Source organism: Sus scrofa, chromosome 8 (genome assembly GCF_000003025.6).
Source record: "Sus scrofa isolate TJ Tabasco breed Duroc chromosome 8, Sscrofa11.1, whole genome shotgun sequence".
In the NCBI taxonomy this organism is placed as follows: Eukaryota; Metazoa; Chordata; class Mammalia; order Artiodactyla; family Suidae; genus Sus; species Sus scrofa.
In genome coordinates this window covers 39,104,364-39,127,103 of record NC_010450.4, presented here as the reverse complement: position 1 = coordinate 39,127,103, position 22,740 = coordinate 39,104,364, and the positions used below count along the sequence as shown (strand labels likewise).

Below are 22,740 nucleotides of genomic sequence, written 5' to 3'. Positions count from 1 at the left end.
TAAAAACGTGCCGAATGTAAATACAGCTTGAGACTTGGATGCTGCCGGTATTTATGTAATCTCTGGAATCCTGGAGCTCAGAGTTAGAAATTGTACAGCCCCCGTCTGGCAAGCCTCTCTCCAGTGGCTTTTCCCCCAGTATCCCAGGGGAATGTGCATCTCACTGTCCTTGTCACCCCTGTCAAGCTGCAAGAGGCCAGATCCTGGAGGCGAGCGAGTTGGTTTGCCATAGGGCAGGCTCTGGGCCAGATGGGTGGAGCTTCAAAGACTCAGGTCTAAAATCCCCACCTGGCATGATTCAGAGAGAGAGCCGCTTGAAAACTCCCTAAGGAGCAAAGGTATGCCTTAAAAACTGTTACTGTTGTGTTCTTTCTACATCTTAGCAAAGCCAGCCTCTTCTGCTTTTTTTCTTCTGTTTTAACGTCTCTTTCTTTTATATAAGAATGACCTCTTCATTTCCTTTCTACTCTCTGTGCTTTCTATCACCGTCTTCCTATCTCTTTCACTGACACACACACCTACACACACCCAGTATTTCTAACTGCTTCCTCATACCTCAGCTTGAATATGTCCATTTAAATATTTGCCTTTCACCTAATTGTTTCCAGCATTCTCAGAAAAATTTTTCTGGAGTTCTCAGGTGTTCCTTAGCTATACATAAGTTTGTTGTAGTATATATGTACATATGTAATATTTATAAAGTAATACTTTTTACTTTAGGATGTGACATTATCTTTATCTAGCTGTTTTAAATCTCAAATCTGTTACTTATCGATAAATCTCTTCAGCCTAGAAAGAATCAGGTGAGTTAAAACCTTTAAGTCCCTTTAAGAAAAATTATCTTTCAACCATGTTTCTCTTTAGTATTGTCATGTGCCTGTGAATGATGACTATAGTTTTTCGTTGCTGATGTTATGACATTAGCTGGCTATATTATATATGTATAATAATTACAGCTTTGAATATATCTTTCTGACTTTACAACTTCATTCCATTTCTGGTATTGCATGAGAGACACACTTGAAAAATAAATCACTGCTCCATGCTGTAGGGCACCTTTGCAGTTCACGGCCATGTGTACCTGAATTTAGATGCCCTTCAAAATACGGGAGAATTGACCTGGTATGAAACCATGCTTAAAAAGTAGCATGGTAGATTTCACCCACTCTATGCATTCATGTATCCAAGCAGAACATGACTGCAGGCTATTAGAAATATAAAACATGGGGGGACATATATAGATATCTAGATATCTACTTGAATATATATATATATATATATATATATATATATATATATAAACATAGCCCATAGCCCTTATCATCTGGGAACCTACAATCTTTTGAGGTGTTTAAAACAGACATAAAGCAGAGCCATAGCAATGCAGGAGAGTGTTGCTCTTCTGTCTAACCGAATGTTACTAACATGCATTTTTTTCATTCAATAAATATTTACTGCAAGATTTCAGAAGACATAAGTATGAAATAGAGGCCAAAGCAGGAAACAAGGTTTTCAAGCCATAGGGTTTGTAATGGAGCTGGAAGGATAAATGTAGGATTTGAACTGAGGAGAGGAAAAGGCATCGGGCTTATAATTGAGCTGAACTAACAGCCGATTTTTGCCTGAGATCGATATACAAACTGAGGTGTGCAAGCCCCATCTTCTAGCTACTCCACATGGACATTTAAAACTAGTTCATAAAGTTAGGCAAGTAATACAAAGGCTGGGACACCAACCTGAAGGATTTGGACTATAGGTACTGAGAAGCCCTTTAAGGATTTTGAATGAGGGAATGAATGAGGAAAAGAGTATTATGAGATACTCTTGTTTGGAAAATTGTTGGGTGAATCAAGAAGGAAAACCAAGAGGCAGTGGCAGTAAAAATGATTAGACCATTCTAGAATTGCAGATTAGTGATAACTAGAGTGGTACCATTAGAACAGAGTGGAAGGGACAATTTGTTGTAAACTGACATGCTGAATAATGTGTTATTTGTACAGACACTTATTTTTTTATTGGAACTTAGTTTAATTAAGTCATGACATTCATTTACTTTTAAAATGGTTTTCTGGGTATACCTTAATCCATTGTGATTTGTAGACACTTGTTTTAAAAATTTTCGTTGCTTCTCAAGAATCTTTGGCGAAAAAAGATACTTGAGTTCCTGGACCTTACTGTATCTTCACAGGTTTTAAGCAGAACATCCTTTTTATAACCCATTTTTTTATATTGTATATGATTTCAAAAGGATTTGAAAAGCCGTAGAGACAAGGCTTGTAGTTCTTCTAGGCATTAAAAAAAAAAATCAATTGTGTCTTATGTGTGTTGAACTTTCCACCCATTCAGCTCTACAGCTTAGTGTAACTGGATGGCTTGTCACCCACGAGACAAACCACATGGCTGATTACGTGATTACAGTGTCGTAAGATAAGCACAATAGACTTTGCTCGAAACTAAGGAAGCAGAGAAGTCTTTAATCTTGGTAGGTTTCCTTCACTCCAAAGCTTACTGCAGGGTGAATGATCCTGGAAAAGGAGAGACAGAGGTGAAGCCCAAGTGAATATGTATTTTCTGACAAATCAGGGGAGCCTTCTTTAAAAATGTGACAAAAATGTAATTTTATACTATGGCTAATACCATTTTGGTAGCTACATTTTGCCCCAATTGCTAAGAAACCAACCATTCACTTAAACTGGCAGTCAAGGCAAGAGAACATTCCTAAATCTTAAATTGAAAGTTGAGTGTTCTACTTATTTGCTCTTAGTTTTTATTTTTTTATAGAAGTTATTTTGAATAAGTCCATTAATTTTTCCTTTCCCCAGGCATGATGAAAAACCTGTGTTTCAGAATCCTCACCATGATTATAGGTCTTTGTTTGACTGGTACAATGACAAACCCATCAAGACAAAGCAGTAATTTATTCAATTCTGAGCGCCAATGGAACAGATATCTTCTGACAGATCATTCTGCTGCTGGAAAGCATGCGACACCCATGGATACACAGGTAGCAGCCACAGTGGATACAAGTTCCAATTTCTTTAGGGGTCTCTTACAAACGCACATGAGAAAAGAAGAATGGAATATAAAACATCTGGACCTCAGTAACAGTCTCATACCAAAAATCACCTTCAGCTCTCTTGCACATTTTCACAGCTTGGAAGTACTGAACCTCAGCAATAACACCATCCACTCCGTGTCATTGGACCTACCCAGTGTTAAGTCGTCATGGGTGAAGTGCCACCAAGGCAGCTTGAGAAACGGGCTTCCATTTCTAAAGTTGCTCATTCTCAAAGGAAATAAACTCGGCAACATTCCCAAGGGTAAGTACCATTTTAAAAGACAGACTAGGCCAAGACTCAATGAGTATGCAGAGCATTAATGTTTTATGACAATAAAAATTCCAGGTCCGTTTTCCGTTTCAGAGAAACAGCTGAAAGGAAAGCAATTTGATCAGAGTAAATATAATCAAAGGAGTTTCCTAGTGGAATTTTAACCTATAATACATGGAATTTATAGTCAAAACAATTTAATCTCCTAGTACTATAACTTACATTAATCTTAGATGGAGTTGTCAAGAGGTACTAGGAAGTATTTAACTGCTAAATAATAACACGTAATTTTAAATTACCTACTTTGCTTATGCTACCTTCGTTACTAATTATAGAAAAGTGCCAGGCAGTGATTACTTCAGATACTTTTAATATGTCACACTATTCAAATTAAATGTCGCCATATTTGTAATTTTTGTTTTTATAGACTACATTTACATCTGCTTATCTAGTTGTCCTCCAAAGGTAGACTGCAAATATGCTAATATTATATATAAACTTTCTTATTTTCAAATCAAAATCAGAACTGCTTATCAGAACTACACATTATTATAATAAATTCTCAACCATTCTGACACTCAGTAATCTAGATGTTGGGGTTTCTGAGCTAATCCATCAATGTATTATTTAGAAAATGTATCAGGAAGTTCCTATTATGGCTCAGCGGAAATGAATCCGACTAGCATCCATGAGGATGTAGGTTCAATCCCTGGCCTCACTCAGTGGGTTAAGGATATGGCATTGCCGCGAGCTGTGGTATAGGTTGCATATGCGGCTCTGATCAGGCATTGCTGTGGCTGTGGTGTAGACCAGCAGCTACAGCTCAGATTGGACCCCTAGCCTGGGAACCTCCATATGCTGCATGTGTAGCCCCCCCCAAAAAAAAAAGCAAAAAAAAATTTTTTTAAAGAAAATGTATCAGATTCATAAGCCAGAGATTCCTTTTTATATACAGGAGTGCTAGACAGTTTCCTTTCCCTGTTTCCATGTTGGTCACTATTTACTAAATACTGACCTTATATAAGACCCTGTGCTGAAAAAGAAAGTGTGAGGATATTGTCATTTTTCTCCATCTGAAATTATTCGTATTTAGTTTTTCTCATTTTGCAGCTATTTCATTTAATGATTTTATTTCTATTTCTCTATTCATTTATTTTTTTACTCTTTCTCCAGTTTCTGGTCCGGTTTTAAGCATAATTTTGACAGTAATAGCTTGGCAAGTAAAGGGGCAATTATTCCAGTCACCGCATCAGCAGAATTGTGTGAGAAGGGTAGGCATCTTTTCTCCCTGACCTTTTCCATAGAAACAAAAAGTGTAGTATTTTCAGTGCAAAGTGTAAACTAATTGCATTTCATTCTGTGATTTGTATCATATTGTCCTTATTACAAAAGGAATGCCTGTTATTTGCAGAATGTTAGGAATTAAAGAAAAATCTATAGGGAAACATTAAAGTCCCTCATAATACATATTTTTCAAGATTATTCTTTATGCCTGCCTATATAGTTTTCTTTCAAAATTGGATCATACTGTCCATAGTATTTCCTAGCATAATTTCATATGACAGAGCATTTTGAACATCTTGACCTAATTAAGCAATCTCATAAATAGTATTTTAAATTAGTGAATAATTTTCATATATACCTATATAATCAGTTCAATCCAGCAATATTTCGATTATTTCCATTCAGTTTGCTGTGACCCTTTGATGAACATCATTAAAGCTACACACATCCAAGAGTTCCCGTTGTGGCTCAGTGGTTAATGAATCCGGCTAGGAACCATGAGGTTGCGGGTTTGATCCCTGGACTAGGAACCATGAGGTTGTGGGTTTGATCCCTGGACTAGGAACCGTGAGGTTGCGGGTTTGATCCCTGGCCTTATTCAGTGGGTTAAAGATCTGGCGTTGCCGTCAACTGTGGTGTAGGTTGCAGACGTGGCTCAGATCCCGCATTGCTGTGGCTCTGGTGTAGGCCAGCGGCTACAGTTCTGATTAGACCCCTAGCCTGGGAACCTCCATATGCCATGGGAGCGGCCCTAGAAAAGGCAAAAAGACAAAAAAAAACCCTACATACATCCATATGCTATAACGTGTTTTTACAACTACTATAGTAGATGTGACTCTAAACCCACAAAGCCAAGTGTGCTGGAGATAATGCCGTCTGTTGTTTATAATAGCGGAATTGCTAATTCTGTGTCCCCAGTCTGCTCATGTCATTTGGGGTGGGATGTAGGGGTACTTACACTTAGTGTCAGTCTTTCATCAGCTTTCCTTTCTCTTTTCCTAGATTAGTACCACAGCTTTAGAATCTTATACCCTGACAAGGCATCAAGTGTGGATGCGTGAGTGTGTGTGGGCGTGTGGGGGGGTGTGGGTGTGTGCCCCCATCCCTTACTCCCTCTAGCCAGAGAACATTTCTTTTCAGTCTTTCAATTTGGAGAAAATTCCTCCCTACTTTTGTTTCTTCAAATCTGTCTGTCAAGGAGTTCCCATCGTGGCTCAGTGGTAAAAACCCAGCTAGGATCCATGAGGACATAGGTTCAATCCCTGGCCTCACTCGGTGGGTTAAGGATACGGCGTTGCCATGAGCTGTGGTGTGGGTGGCAGACGTGGCTCGGATCTGGCCTTACTGTGGCTGTGGTTTAGGCCGGTGGTTGCAGCTCCAATTAGACTCCTAACCTGGGAAACTTCCATAAGCTGCATATATGGCCCTAAAAAAAGGCAAAACAAACAAACAAAAAAACACCTCTGTCTAGATCTAGAAATTCCTTTCCTCTAAAAGTTTAGGCCTTTGGAAAAACAAAAGCCGGAAAGACTTGTAGATGCCTCTGCTTTCAGCCTTGCAATGAGTCTCCCCTGGAACAATTAACACAGAGATCACTTTCTGCTGGAACAGAGAGAAAGGAAACAGGAAAATAGAGAAGTAAAGGTTTCATATGATCCCACCACAAAAGTAGATGGAGGAATGCTGAATTTATCTCCTTCAGGCTGATGAATTCCGGAGTTAATTGATAGTTAGGGTGAAAACATTTCATTGAAGGACCAAATATCCCTATAAAATACAGATGCAGCCCCATCTTCTCTTCCCAAGTTAAACTTCCGCCTCCCAAAATATCAGAAAATATGTTAAACTTGCAAGGGAGGGGGGAAAAAGATATGAAATAAGCAAATCCTGTATCCAAAATTCTAATAGAATTCTAGCAAAGAAAAGCACAGAGAGATGAATGAAATAGATGGATGATGGAAGGCCAGTGTAAGCCCTGAATCTAACTGGATATAATTCAGGCTTCTTTTATCCATAGTATTTTGTGATTTCAGGTATTTCCCTGGAATCATCAGATACTTTCAGTTTTTATTAGGTTGAGTCCCCTCTGATGCCCCTTCCTATTTTATGATTCTGTAACTGTGGGCAACTCAGACTTTTGAATGGGAGGGAAAACTCTGGTAAGGGAGAAGTGCTTCCTGGAGTGCCATCTATTTCTAAGCTTTGTTCTTTTTTGATTCCTTTATCCTAAGCCTACTTAAAGGTAAACATGAATCATGTAATATTTACTCAGAATTGTGAGGATTAAAGGAAGGATGTACCTCAAGAACCTAACTTAACACAGTCTTTGGCATAATAAACAGCAGCTATTAAAATATGTGAAAAGTACCTTACAAACTTGCAAAGATCAGTTATTATTCCTCTCGGCACAGATTGAGAATAAAAGTTTTATAGAAATAAGTGATACATTTATTTTTGTCTACATCTAACGTATCCAGTATTGCCTTGAGCTGTGGTGTAGCTCATAGATAGAGCCCAGATCCTGCATTGCTGTGGCTGTGGTGTAGGCCAGCAGCTGCAGCTCCGATTCAACCCCTAGCCTGGGAACTTAACATATACTGCTGGTGTGGCCCTAAAAAGAAAACAAAAAAAAAGACGAGGGCTGATTTTATGAATCAAATATCTTATCCAGAACCATTCCAGACTCTCTTCCAATTCTTATTACCTTTGACCTTGAAGCCGTAACCCTTGAGTATTATTATTTTATGTTATCAGATGATCCCATTTGGGAGAGCATTTAAGAAGGTCACAGTCCAAAGGAATGTTTCTGAGATGGTGTAATGTCTGGGCCTAGCCTCTGTGGCCTTTTTTCCAACAGGCTCTGAGCTCACTTCTTGGAAATAATAAAACTGCCTCTGGCCATTTAAATGCAAAGGCCAATCAAACCCCTGCCTCCCATGGCCTATGTGCTCCTCAGAAAGCAGTTCAATCAGTAATTCCATCTCCAGCAAAGTGCTTCCATATTTCTCTCCCAACATTCCACTGTCCTAAAATATGAAATGTACTCTCTGGTGAATAAGCCCCACCTCGCCACCTCCTCTGCTCGGATTCACCACGCGTACATCCCCTTAGTGAGAAACAGAGCCGAGTATCATGGAAGAGTTTACCCAAATTTCCCAACTCCACCTTGAGAGACCCCCAAACAGAAAGGTTATTTGCTGGACTCGACCAGTTCTCTTAATAACATTAAACCTTAATTCTCTAAAATTGGAAGTAGAAAGGGAATCTTCCTGTGGGAGGAGTAACTGACCCTCACAGTCTTAATTCCCATCTGCAGAAGGTGAGCTTCTTCCTGGGGTTCTTGGCTTGATATTATGAAGGGAGTTGACTAAGAGCCTATTCTTGTAACTCTCTAGGTTCAAAAGTTTCCCCAGAAGCTTCCTCATGCCTCTTTGCAATCTATCTTTCCCACCCATCATCTCTCTCCTGCCCAAGGAATCACTGATCTCCTTTCGGTCACTGTAGATTCGTTTATTTTATTTTTGTCTTTTTATTTTTTAGGGCTGCACATGGGACATATGGAAGTTCCCAGGCTAGGGGTTGAATCAGAGCCGTATGCTGGCCTACACCACAGTCCAGCCACAGCTACACCACATTTGAGCCTTGACCTACACCACAGCTCATGGCAACACCAGATCCTTAACCCACTGAGCAAGGACAGGGATCAAACCTAGTCAGATTCATTGCCGCTGAGCCACGATGGGAACTCCGTTTATAATTTTATATAAATGCAATCATTCCACACATTCTTTGGTTTTTGCTGTGGCTTCTTCAGTATAGTTATTTTAAAAATTCATCCATGTTCTTTCATGTGCTAAAAGTTCATCCCTAGAGTTCCCTGGTGGCTCAGCAGGTTAAGGATTTGGCCTTATTGCTACTGTGATGTGGTTTGATCCCTGGCCCAGAAACTTCTACATGCTGTGGGCAGGACCAAAAAAAAGTTTATTCCTTTTTATTTCTGAGTAAAATTTCATTGTGTGGATATTCGTTTACCTGTTGGCCCACCCTTAGGCTGTCATTTTTGGCTATTACAAATAAAGCTGTTAGCCAAAGGGATGGAGAAAGATAAACCATTTGTCTGAAATTACTATAGCTACTCCACTTTTATTTTATTTTATTTTATTTTTTTAGGGCCACACCCATGACATATGGAGGTTCCCAGGCTAGTGGTCGAATTGGAGCTGTAGCCACCGGGATACGCCACAGCCACAGCAATGCAGGATCCGAGCCCTATCTGTGACCTACACCACAGCTCATGGCAATGCCAGATCCTTAACCCACTGAACGGGGCCAGGAATCGAACCTTCGTCCTCATGGATGCTAGTTGGATTCATTTCCACTGAGCCACAATGGGAACTCCCTCCGCCTTTCTTTAGATCCGTGTTTATCTAATGGTTTATCATTCTCAATTACCAGGGGGTAAAGAAAGCACTACTTAATGATAAAGGGGTCAGTTCTTGAAGAAGATATATTAATTCTCAACACGAATACACAGTTCTCTTATTGGTTGATGCCAAAGTAACGGGTGATGCTTGGGACTCTCAGTCATCAACCTTATGGTTCCAAGCATCTGGGGTCTGTGTGCTCATGGTCAGCATGCACTTAACTTTATCCACCTGTTGGAGGTGTTAGTATCTGCAAAACAACTCAAGGAGGAGTTCCCATTGTGGCTCAGCAGGTTGAGAACCCAACTAATATCCATGAGGATATAGGTTCGACCCTTGGACTCACTCAGTGGCTTAAGGATCCAGCATTGCCTTGATCTGTGGTGTAGGCTGCAGACATGGCTGCCAGCTGTAGCTCCGACTGGACCCCAGCCTGGGAACTTCCATATCCCATGTGTGTGGCCCTAAAAACCAAAAACACACAAACCAAGAGCCCTCAAGGAATTACCTGTAGCCCTTGGGGAGGAACTGAAGATCCTCAACTTTGTTTTATGGCTAAGCTATTATTATTTTGTCTTGCTTGACTGTTTTCCTTTGTTTCTGCATTTTCCCACTGCTCTTTGGAACTCGGGGAAAACCTAGGAGGCTAAAGCTCTTCTACAAACAAGACGTAGAGAACATGGGGATCTAGCCCCAAGAAAGCCCCACAGGGTCCGGCTCAGTTTCAAATCCACTGTCACAGTTGGAGGTTTCAACACCCATCAACTGATAGAGACCAAGCTAGGCATTGTCCCCTGCCCTACTGAACTCCGGGGGCACTAATTCAATGAAACAGTCGATATGGTAGGAGCCATGAGCACACATCCCTATACAGGTTAGGCAAATATTGGGAAAATATTAAGAAATCTTTTTTTTTTTTTTTGTCTTTTGTCTTTTTTGTTGTTGTTGTTGTTGCTATTTCTTGGGCCGCTCCCGCGGCATATGGAGGTTCCCAGGCTAGGGGTCGAATCGGAGCTATAGCCACCGGCCTACGCCAGAGCCACAGCAACGCGGGATCCGAGCCGCGTCTGCAACCTACACCACAGCTCACGGCAACACCGGATCATTAACCCACTGAGCAAGGGCAGGGACCGAACCCGCAACCTCATGGTTCCTAGTCGGATTCGTTAACCACTGCGCCACGACGGGAACTCCTTTTTTTTTTTTTTTTTTTTTTTTTTTTTTTTTTTTTTTTTGTCTTTTGTCTTTTTTGTTGTTGTTGTTGTTGTTGTTGCTAAGAAATCTTTTCTTTTCTTTTTCTGTCTTTTTGGGGCCACACCCACAGCATATGGAGGTTCCCAGGCTAGGGGTCAAATTGAGCTACAACTGCCAGCCTACACCACAGTCACAGCAACACCAGATCCGAGCCACATCTGCAACCTACACCACAGCTCATGGCAATGCCAGATCCTTAACCCACTGAGCGAGGCCAGGGATCGAACCCGCAACCTCATGGTTTCTAGTCAGATTCATTTTCGCTGCACCACCATGGGAACTCCGGCATATGAGCTTTTTTTGCCCAAGAATATTGGAATTATACTCTACTTTTCTGCAGCTTACCTAATTTCCTTCCTGTTCAGTCAGGTCATCTTGATCTCCCCCATCCTCTTTTAAAACAACTCAGTATTTTGTAGTCTTGATATACCATTCTTTGTTTAATCATTTCTCTATTCTGAACCATTTAAGTTGTGTCCAGTTTTCCACCATTACAAACAATGCTGCAGTGTATACCTCTAATTTATATTTTAATTTGCTTTTTAATTTTAACAGGGCTATGGAAACTGAAGTCATTACAGAGTTTGGATCTATCATTCAATGGGATATCAGAAATTGGTATATCTGATTTACATAGCTGCCTGCAACTGGAAAACCTCCACTTAAAAAGCAACAAGATATTCAGAATCCATCCAGCAGCCTTCAAGGACCTAAAAAAATTACAGGTTAGAAAATAATGTTTATAATATTTCAAATATGCAGACCTATAGGCAATTACACGAGAAGAATATTTCCACTGAAGAATTGATTCATGTCCAGTAGTACTAGCTACTAATCAAAAATTGTAAGTCTATTTTAAGACTCTTATAAGGAGTTCCCCTGTGGGTCAGGAGGTTAGGATGTAGGGTTCAGTGAGGATGTGGGTTTGATCCCTGACTTTGCTCAGTGGGTTAAGGATCCAACGTTGCTGTGAGTGTGTGGTAGGTCCCAGATGCAGCTCTAATCCCTAGTTGTTGTGGCTGTGGTGCAGGCTGGCAGTTGCAGCTCCAATTCAGCCCCTAGCCTGGGAACCTCCATATGCTGCAGGCAAGGCCCTAAAAGAAAAAAAAAAAAAAAATTCCCCTATAAGAGCTGAAGTCTCTCTCTTGCCTCAAAAATCCAAGCCTCAGTAGTGGAAGGAATTTTATTTGAGCACTAAAACTCAGCAGCAAGAATTAGCACGTGGCTTTTCCTAAATCAAATTAAACCCAGCTCCAAGTATCCACTTACCAGTTGGCAAGAAATTAAATCTTAGTTATTAGCAAGTCTCTCTCCCTGAACCATAAGGTCAGGTGAAGGTCCCTGGGGTTTTCTGCAGTTGGGGACAATATGGGCCTATGAGAGCTCAACACCCATCTAGCCCAGGACCATATGGACCTCTGCAGGGCAGTGACCCTGGTGCTTCCACACCAAAACTGGGCACAGAATAATACACATGATACATAATACACTAACCAGGTACCACGTGCAGTTCTAAACATCAGATCCATGCTGGGGGGACTGATGGCACATTTTGGAGCCATGGTGCCTGTCTCTCAGGCACCTTGCTATGAACCTCGGAGGTCCTGACAGCTGTGAGTTCGAGGAGCCTCCAGAGCCCTGCTCTCATTCTAGCAGCTTCAGCCCCTTCTCCGGCCAGGGCTGGAGTCTCACCCGAAGACCCAGCTGAAGAAGGAGTCGCTTCCAGGCCCATGTGGGCTGTGGGCTGAGGGCTCAGTTCCACACTGGCCATCAGCCTAAGCCTGTCCCCGTTCTGTGCCACGTGGGCCTCCCCACAGAGATGTTCACAGCGTGGCAGCTCAGGCCAGAGCCCAAAGGAGAGAGGCTTCTACCAGGAGCATTACAGTTTTAGGAATACAATCATGGCAGTGATGGCCCATTCATCGCTTTTGCCACAATCTATTGGGTAGAGGCAAGGCCTAGGGCTTGCCTTTACACAAGGGGAGGAGGTTACTCCGAGGGCGTGAGTGCTGGGGGCAGGCTTATGCGAGACCTGTCTGTCACAGCAGTTACCTGAGCAGAAGAGAAAGGCCATTTAACCCAGCAGTGCTCCCCAATCCACCAGAAATGGGTTGTCAGATTGCCTGGGAATCTCGTTTAGTGTACTGTATACTGATTAGAAGTCTATCTGTAGGAGTTCCTGTTGTGGCACAGCAGAAACAAATCCGACTGGTATCCATGAGGATGTGGGTTTGATCCCTAGCCTCGCCCAGTGGTTCTGGGGTCCAGCATTGCCATGAGCTTGGATCCTGCATGGCTGTGGCTGTGGTGTAGGTGGGCAGCTCTAGCTCCAATTCAGCCCCCAGCCTGGGAACTTCCACATGCTGCAGATGCAAAAAAAAAAAAAAAAAGTCTATCTGTATACGTAATTTCCCCATGCATGTTTTATTTCTGCTGCATTTTTATTGTGCTTTATAAGTCTTCTGCAGCTCACAGGTAATAGATGCTGCAGGCCAACTACAAAACAAGCCCAAGAATGTTCTATATCATCTGTAATTCTAAATTACCTGAACCGCCCAGAATCATACACTTTCTCCTTCTCTATGATCCCTTCTCCCTGTTCAGCAATAACTCTAAAAACTGGCTTGGGAACATAATGAGCACATTTGGTACCAGAATGTTAAAATAGATACCGTTGTTGCTGTTTTTCCCAGAGATATATTTAATATTTGTACTATATTATGCATCTTTCCAGGTGGAAATCTTTTCAGAAAGCAGGCATATTTTTTTCAAGGCATAAATTCATCATCACGTGTCGATCAAAGGGACTGTTTCATTGGCATCTCAAATTAGCATTCCTTTTCTTAACCTTATGCCATTTTTCCTAGAGCAGAGATTTGTGTAGCAACGTTATACGCGTTTCCCAGTCTTTCTATAATGTACACTCCTTTCAAATAAAGAATGGTGGATGGTCACTGCTTTAGCCAAATAGGACTATTCTGTTTTAATATTTGCTCAGAAATTATTCTTTCTGCATCATTTTATGAGCTTTCTGTCCTCGCTCCGGTTTTGCTTTCAGTTTCATGATTTGTAATGTACTAACTGCTAGAAGGAAATAAAATGCAGACATGCACTGAGAAGAAAATACCCCCAAAAAGCATTAGGATGTTTCACTCCGTGGTTGAGAAGGGGGTACATACGAAGGCTACTGATCGTAGGCAAGGCCAGGCCAATAGGTTTTTTTTTCTTCCCAACACCAGTCTCCTACTTTCTATTTTTGGCAACCTTCCCTTGAGAGTCAAGGGTGCTTGGTTACTCAACACTAGAAAGGTCCCTCTCACTACCGAGTTCAGGAAGGATTCTAACTCTCCATGGTGTGGCTTGGTTATGGTGCTGTTTTTACGTCTGAGTCAGCTCTTCTTGGGAATTTATATAACCCAACATCCAGTGTTGCTTTTGCCCTCATGTTTATTAAGCAATTGACCTGGATTGTATTCAGTCGCTCTGGTTTCTATCCATGGCCCTCTTCTTACTTTTCAGCAAGGTTTGCATTTTCTCTTTTACGATTTTCGCCCAAACCCCAGGACCCTACTCCAGGCCTCCTTTGCCCAGCCCTTCACTCCTGGGGAGGGCAGTGGGAGCTCATACTTCACGAGGCTGCGTTTTGGAGCGTGGGAAGCATGCAGCTGGGAACCAGATCACAGCCCAACTTTGCCATGCCATTTATTCCTTCACTCCTTCATTCATTCTTTCACTATATATATATATATATATATATATATATGTTTTTTCCTTTTTTTTTTTATTGGTTTTTAGGGCCACACATTCAGCATATGGAAGTTCCCAGGCTAGGGGTCAAATCAGAGCTACAGTTGCAGGCCTGTGCCACAGCCACAGCAATACCAGCTCTGAACCACGTCTGCAACCTACACCACAGCTCATAGCAACTGGATCCTTAACCCACTGATCAAGGCCAGGGATTGAACCTACATCCTCATGGATACTAGTTGGGTTCCTAACCTGCTAAGCCACAGTGGGAACTCCCATTCCTTCACTATTTTCTAAGCACTGGGGTACCAGGCCCTGGGGCTGAGAACTCTGTGGGATATACTCTGACAAGCCTAGTTCTCTCCTCTGTGGAAAAGACGAAAAGGACAAAGTTGTTGGGAGGGTTGGAGATAAGGTATGTCAAGCACCCAGTAGACTGTGGTACACAGCAGTGCTGGGCAAACGGTGGCCAGAGATACAACTGACTGTGCCTTCCCTGCAGCATCATGCCACTGCCATAACCAGCTTCTGCTGTGTGTTTCTAGAACCACTGAATCCTTTTTGTTCCCCAGTTTCCTCTGCATTTCATTTCTTTTCTTTCTTTTTTCCTCCTTTGTCATAGATTAATTGGCTGTAGGTGCATGGGTTTAATTCTGGGCTTTCTATCCTGTTCCACTGATCTATACTTCTGTCTTTGTGCCAGTACCATGCAGTTTTGATGACTGTTGCTTTGTAGTATAGTCTGAAATCATGGAGCCTGATTCCTCCAGCTCCATTTTTCTTTTTCAGGATGTCTTTGGCTATTCTGGGTCTTTTGTGCTTCCAAACAAACTTTAAAATATTTTGTTCAAGTTCTGTGAAAAATGTCCTTGGTAATTTGATAGGGATTGCCTTGAATCTGTAGATTGCCTTAGGTAGTATTCTTTCTTTTTTCCTTTCTTTCTTTCTTTCTTTTTTTTTTTTTTTTTTGTCTTTTTGCCGCTCCGGCGGCATATGGAGGTTCCCAGGCTAGGGGTCCAATCAGAGCTGTAGCCACCGGCCTACACCAGTGCCACAGCAATGCGGGATCCGAGCCGCATCTGTGACCTACACCACAGCTCATGGCAACGCCGGATCGTTAACCCACTGAGCAAGGGCAGGGATCGAACCTGCAACCTCATGGTTCCTAGTTGGATTCGTTAACCACTGCGCCACGAGGGGAACTCCCTTTCTTTCTTTCTTAATGGCCACACCTGTAGCATATGGAAGTTCCCAGGTTAGGGGTCGAATTGGAGCTGTAGCTGCCAACCTATGCCCCAGCCACAGCAACACCAGATCCTAACCAGGTCTGTGACCTACACCACAGCTCACGGCAATGCCAGATCCTTAATCCACTGAGCAAGGCCAGGAATTGAACCCACATCTTAATGGATACTAGTTGGGTTCATTACTGCTGAGACACAACAGGAACTCCTTTTTCTTCTTTTCTTTTCTTTCTTTTTTTTTCTTTTCATTTTTGGCTGCCCCAAGGCATATGATTCTCCCTGGCCAGGGATCAGATCTGAGCCGCAGTCATGACCTAAGCCACAGCTGCAGCAATGACGGATCCTTAACCCACTTTGCCAGGCCAGGGATCGACCCTGTGTCCCAGCGTTCCCAAGATGCCACCGATCCCATTGCGCCACAGCAGGAACTCCCCCAAATGCCTTTTGTTCGCAGACTGTCCTAAATTTGTTTCTTCCTGGGCAGGTTGTAGACCTCAGCAACAATGCTCTGACCACCATCCTGCCGATGATGATCGTGGCTCTAGAACTTCCCCACCTACAGGCCAACTTGGCTGATAACCAGTGGCAGTGTGACAACAGCGTGGCAGTCTTCCAAAATTTTATTTCAGAATCCTGGAGGGAAAAGTGGAACACAATTTGCAACAAGTCCACAGGTAAGTCAGGAGCACCTCTTCTCTCAGAAATGCTCCCATTTAAACAGAGAAAAGCACATGAAAAATTTGGTCTCACTTGAACAATGACAGTCCCCCCAGAAGCAAGAGTGCTGACCCATAGCATTGGTCATCCTTGGGCTGGGTCACAGGACAATCATCAGTACCCAACTGCTTTCATTGGTTCATGAACGATTTCCTTTATGTGGTTAAAGAAACCTAGTTCTGGAGTTCCCATCGTGGCGCAGTGGTTAACGAATCCGACTAGGAACCATGAGGTGGCAGGTTCAATCCCTGGCCTCACTCAGTGGGTTAAGGATCCGGCTTTGCCGTGAGCTGTGGTGTAGGTTGCAGACACGGCTCGGATCCCTCATTGCTGTGGCTCTGGCGTAGGCTGCAGCTCCGATTGGACCCCTTGCCTGGGAATCTCCATAAGCCGTGAGAGCAGCCCTAGAAAAGGCAAAAAGACAGAAAAATAAATAAATAAATAAATAGAAAAGAAACCTAGTTCTACTTGCTTGGGAACCACCAGATTTGGTCCAAAATAGAAATTTCACAAGGAGAGAATGTTCCCCTCAAGCTCCCCAATGTCACATTTTTATCCCAAACACAAACAAAATGATCAGAGCAAGGATTTCTAAAACTCGAAACGTAATTACTTAAAATGCTTGCCAACCTTCTGAAAGTATACCCCTATATGAACACGAAACATACATATTTCAAAGTGTGTTTTTCTTTTATTTGTCCCCTGCCACTCTCCCAAACTACTAGAATATGTTACTGGAGTTGAATATTCTGGAAAGCTTTTTATTTTCCCACTGTTAGCTATCTTGGCTAAATTGCAAATTTTTTCTTTTTTTTCTTTTTTGCTGCTCTTGAAGCATTATGAAAGTTCCCAGGCCAGGGATCAAACCTGCACCACAGCAGTGACCCAGGCCACCACAGTGACAAAGCTGAATCCTTAACCCACTGTGCTACAAGGGAACTCTTAAATCTCAAACTCCTAACTGGGAAGGGGGGAAAAAAGTATTTTTTTTTTAATAAGTCCTGGCCTCAGAGTCCCCATTGTGGCTCAGTGGGTTAGGAACTAGTATCCATGAGGACTCGGGTTCGATTCCTGACCTTGCTCAGTGGGTTAAGGATCTGACATTGCTGTGAGCTGCAGTGTAGGTCACAGACTCATATCTGGTGTGGCTGTGGCTGTGGCCTAGGCCAGCAGCTACAGCTCCGATTCGACCCCTAGCCTGGAAATTTCTATATGCTGCAGGTGCGGCCCTAAAAAGACCAAAAAACAAAACAAAACAAAAAAAGCAAGTCCTGGCCTCTGTTCTATTCAAGGATGCTATGAAGTAGAGCCGTGGCCATGCTTACAAGGTTTAGGAGAAACCCACGAAGATGAGGAGTGTTAATGCCATCAGCCAAGCTTGCTTCACTGCTCTGTGAAAGCCACACCACCATCTGAGGGTGGAGGACAGAATGTCAGGAACCAGTAGAGAAACCTGACTATTGCTGCTGTTTAGCAGCACTAAGGGACGGTGAGGCAGCGATACAGCAAGCACAGGTGGGGCTGGGGTAGATTCTGCTGGGGGTTGATAGAATATTCTCGCAAAGGTGCAGTAAGGAGGCGAGGATGTGGAAGAAGGAGAAGCAACGTGGCCGTGGCCGTCCCTCCAATAGAGCCACACACACGCTCTTGGCATCAGGAAGCCAATCAGCCGCTCAAGCCGCTCATCATGTAGCATACACTTCAGGAGTATCCATCGTGGCGCAGAGGAAACAAATCCGACTAGGAACCTTGAGGTGGCGGGTTCGATCCCTGGCCTCACTCAGTGGGTTAAGGATCTAGCTTTGCCATGAGCTGTGGTGTAGGTCGCAGACGCGGCTCGGATCTGGCTTTGCTGCAGCTCTGGCACAGGCCGGTGGCTACAGCTCCGATTGGACCCCTAGCCTCAGAACCTCCATATGCCACGGGAGTGGCCTTAAAAAGACAAAAAAAGAACAAAACAAAACATACACTTCAAATCTAGCTAGATAAGGACTGAGGGCGCGCAGAGGCTTTTACACCACTGGAGTCTTATTTCCCTGTCCACTTAATGTGTGCTTTTACCTCCCCCATCCCACACCCAGGGAAGGAAGAGGCATACCAGTGGGCCCCCAAAAGCAGAACATCAGGAGAGACCCGCATCCCTCGCATTAACCTGAACCACACGAAAAGCCTCAGAAGGAGCAACGCTGAGAGCCCCGGAGAGGCTGGCTTGTCCTCTCTGGGGAAGACAGATCCTGCCCGCCCTGAGGCCGGTGAGCAGCAGAGACGGCTGCACAGACGGGTTAGGAGCACCCAGGATGGGCAAACTGCTGGCAGAAAGGAAGCAGCTTCCGCTTCCCAGGACCTCACCCTGGCCGTCTGCCTGGCCGTCTTCATCACATTCCTCGTGGCTTTCTGCCTGGGGGCTTTTGCCAGGCCTTATGTTGACAGACTGTGGCAACAGAGATGCCAGAAAAAAAGTCCAGGCTCCGGAGTGGTGTACTCCAACCAGGGCTTCTACGATGAAATTGACACTGTGGGGAACACACAGCAGCCAAGGACAGATCAACACCAAACTTTCCAGGATGTAAACCTCTATGAGAACCAAGCCCCCGGCTGGAGGACAGAGGCCAGCCCACGCACGGATGTCGCTCTTAAGGGCACACTGCGACAGAGCAGAAAGGAGCCTGGTAGCCAGCAGGGAAGGGGACAATGCAGGGACCCCAGTGGGTCAGGAAGTAGAAGGGATGAGAAGCTCCCAAATCACAGCGTGGTCTGGCCCGATCTCCGAGCCCAGCCCGATGCTGAGGATACCCAAGTCCCATGGGCAGGACAGGACCGTCTCCACAGGGATGACATTCCTACAGAAGGAAACTATGACCCCAGGGCCGGGGAAGTCTCCCCTAATGAGCGCTCAGTGGGCATCGCTGCCGAAGCTGTGGGATTGCAAAACGGCCCTGGCTCAATCCAGAAGGATTTCAATGAGTCGGGCCCACCAGTCCCCAGGAAAATGATGGCTCCTCTCTCGGAAATGCCAACGCACACAGAAGCTCCGAGGCCTGGTGAGAATGAGGGAAGATGGGCTTCTGGACACTTACCTTCTGGGTTTTTTAAGGAGAACTTGCTGAGCGCACAGCAGCAAAGGCTCAAGGGCTCGGGGACAGAGGCAGAGCTTCCTGCCCACCACACTGCAGCCACACTCAGTGACCCAGGACACATGGACCCGTCCCCGCCTGCTCTCCCTCCAGGGTGGGGCCGGGACCCGCATGTCACTCCTGCTAACAAGGAACCAGAGCAAAAGCATGCTTCTGAGGCTTGGTATGAGTTAGACTCCAACTCTGATTCTGACGAAGGGTCTTTATTTACTCTAAGTTCAAGTTCAGAGGATTGGAGACACATGGCTGAGGAGGAAGAAGCCCCTGGCGAGGAGAGCGGGACAGCCCCCGGGCCCCTGGAGGACAAGGGCTCAGGGGAGAGGAGAGACAATGTCATGTCATTAGAGAGCCTTGGGCACAAATGTGAGACTCAGGAAGATCGTTCTGAAAAAACTCTCATCTCCAATCCAGTCTCCGGTTTGTTTGAGACTCACCTAGAAAGCGCCTCTAACATCAGTAAATTTGAGGATCCATTGTCCTCGCCAGGGTCCGTGGGCCACAGTCCGTGCAGTCATGAGATCCCTGGCATGTCCATTTACGACTACATCTCAGCTCTTCAGCCCCAGCCAGTAGAGTGGCATTGCTCACTTAGAGACTTGGAATTTTCAAATGTGGATATTTTACCTCCAACACCAGCATGTTCAGCCGAAGTTCCCTCAGATCCTGAAGACAGAGCTGTTCACGAAGGAGATGTGGACATTTATAACTAGGAACCTTAGGTTCAGGGAATAGACACAGCTCAAAACAACCTTCCTTCCAAGATCACTGCAGGGGAAAAACTGAAGATCTTCAGAACAAGATGCAGAAGGAGTTCCCATTGTGGTGCAGTGGAAACGAATTCAACTAGTAACCATAAGGTTGCAGGTTCGATCCTTGGCCTCGCCCTGTGCTTTAAGGATCCAGCATTGCCATGAACTGTGGTGTAGGTCGCAGATGCAGCTCGGATCCTACGTTGCTGTGACTGTGGTGTAGGCCAGCAGCTATGGCTCCGATTAGACCCCTAGCCTAGGAACCTCCATATGCTGTGGGCGTGGCCCTAAAAAGATGGAAAAAAAAAAAGAATAAGATTCAGAGGAAGACAACGTAAATGGACACCAATGCTAATGAGGAATTCATACGTCCTCTTAAGGATGATGATTCCAGAAATGTTATAAGCCTAACACAGCTGCTACAATCCTCTGGTGAGGAACCAGCTCTTTGCTGTGAAACGGGGTGGGGTCAGGGGGATATTCTGAAGACAGTTCCTCAAGCCAAGTTCAATTATTAAAGTGCTTCCAAATAAAACCAGCTCACTAAGAACACAGGAGGACTTCAGTGTAAAGACTGGGGTCAGCATTCAGAGGGGACTCTGCTGCAGTTAGAAAAAGCTGATTCTGACTTTTATACTCAAATGCTGACCCAGAGAAACCTGATGGGCACTGGCTCTCTAGCTGAGGATGAGCTCTAGATAGAAATGAGAACCTTCAACTTGAAAATCAAAGAGGGTGAAACCACTGTGGAAAACAGTATGGAGATGCCTCAGAAAACTAAAAATAGAACTCCCATTTGATCCAGCAATCCCACTCCTGGGCATCTATCCAGAGAAAACCATGACTTGCAAAGACACATGTACTCCAATGTTCCCTGTAGCACTCTTTACAATAGCCAAGACATGGAAACAACCTAAATGTCCATTGACAGAGGAGTGGATCAAGAAGATGTGGTACATACACACATGGAATATTACTCAGCCATTAAAAAGAACGAAATACCAGCACTTTTTGGAACATGGATGGACCTAGAAATTATCATACTAAGTGAAGTCAGCCATACAATGAGACACCAACATCAAACACTTTCACTGACATATGGAATCTGAAAAAAGGACAGACTGAACCTCTTTGCAGAACAGACGCTGACTCACAGACATTAAAAAACTTATGGTCTCCAGAGAGTTTCGGGGGTGGGGGTGTGTGCTTGGATTATGGGATAGAAATCCTGTGAAACTGGATTGTGATGATCATTATACAACTACAGATGTGATAAAATCATTTGAGTAATTAAAAAAAAGAAAAAATCAAAGAGAACTCAAGTAACATTTTTAGTGCCTATTGAAGCCCTTAGATGGAGCTGCTGAATAGACTTTAACAAACTCTGCACAGAGACCAGTGCAGCTTTTTGGAGGTTGATTAGGGAACTACAAAATTGGAGGGATTCTGAGCGATTCTAAATATTTGTTAAAAAGTAATGTTAAGGGAGGGACCATTTTGTAGAACAAAATGTAAATGAAAAATCAATGTTCAGTAGTTCCCTGGTGGCCTAGTGGTTAAAGATCCAGGCAGTATTTATATCCTTGGGGCCCTACCTCATTCCACAGTGACAGACACATCAGACTATGGCACCTGCCATACCTTACCCGCCCTGCTCCCCATCTTCTGGGTTGTACCACTGGCCTCTCCACTAAGCCTGGCCTCATCTGCCCCAAAAATATCCATGCTGTTTTTCAAGACACCGTTTATTTTTTTATTTTGTTTTTGTTTTGTTTCGTTTTTTCTTTTCAGGGCCGCACCCACAGCATATGGAGGTTCCCAGGCTAGGGGGCAAATTGGAGCTGCAGCTGCCGGCCTATACCAGAGCCACAACAATGCCGGATCCTTAACCCACCGAGTGAGGCCAGGGATGGAACCCGCATCCCGATGGATACTGGTTGGGTTCGTAACCCACTGAGCCACAACAGGAACTCCCAAGACAGTGTTTAAGGGTCAGCTCCTCCATGAGCCTGTCTCAGCTCATTCCATCCAAGTAGAATGGACCACTGCCTTCCTCCCTTGGGCCCCGCCTTGTGCATTATGGAGAAAACAAGGTTTCACGTTACTTGATTGAAATCTACTGGATACTCTCCTGTGGGCCAGCATCTGGCTGCTGGGTGAAGTTCAGTTCCAGCAGAGTCTACGAAGCTGAAAATCATCTCAGCTTTGGCAGTTACTTTATGAAGGGAAAAACTGCTCTCTAGTCCATCAGCACTGAGAGAAAAGTATATACAGTGTTGACTGGTTTTGTTTGTTTTTGTTCACACTTCCAAAAAAAAAAAAAAAGGCTTCAGGTAATGTGGCATAAACAGCACACATCACAGGCATGGCAGTTAGGTAGCTCTGTGTCTCAGCAAGCACTCAAAAAACAAGGTTTTTCTGTTTGTTTTTTTGTTTTTTGTTTTTTTTGCTCTTTAGGGCTGTACCCACGGCATATGGAGTTTCCCAAGCTAGGAGTCTAATAGGAGCTACAGCTGCTGGCCTACACCACAGCCACAGTGATGCAGGATCCAAGCCGAGTCTGTGACCCACACCACAGCTCATGGCAATGCTGGATCCTTAATCCACTGAACGAGGCCAGTGATTGAATCTGCATCCTCATGGATACTAGTCAGATTTGTTTCCACTGAGCCACGATGGGAACTCCCTCCATTTTTTTTTTTTTAATTAAAAAAATTCTGGGAGTTCCCGTCATAGTGCAGCAGAAACTAATCCGACTAGAAACCATGAGGTTTTGGGTTCAATCCTGGCCTCATTCAGTGGGTTAAGAATCCAGCATTGCCGTGAGCTGTGGTGTACATCGCAGACACGACTCAGAT

The 22,740-nt window shown here is 44.0% G+C and overlaps 1 protein-coding gene across 3 annotated transcripts; it reads left to right on the top strand.

Annotated features, from left to right (window-relative positions):
- Nucleotides 83-22,377, top strand: LRRC66 (leucine rich repeat containing 66). Of its 3 annotated transcripts, XM_021101207.1 has the most exons (6): nt 83-338; nt 2,823-3,004; nt 3,154-3,320; nt 10,847-11,016; nt 15,767-15,956; nt 18,081-21,191. In XM_021101207.1, exons 2-6 carry the CDS (start codon nt 2,982-2,984, stop codon nt 19,841-19,843), a joined length of 2,313 nt encoding a protein of 770 aa, XP_020956866.1. In that variant the 5' UTR covers nt 83-338; nt 2,823-2,981; the 3' UTR covers nt 19,844-21,191. The 3 variants fall into 3 exon arrangements, with proteins under 3 accessions (XP_020956866.1, XP_003129020.2, XP_020956867.1); XM_003128972.4 differs by having other exon boundaries at nt 2,823-3,320; nt 18,081-21,173; XM_021101208.1 differs by lacking the exons at nt 83-338; nt 2,823-3,004 and adding an exon at nt 4,503-4,600 and having other exon boundaries at nt 3,181-3,320; nt 18,081-22,377.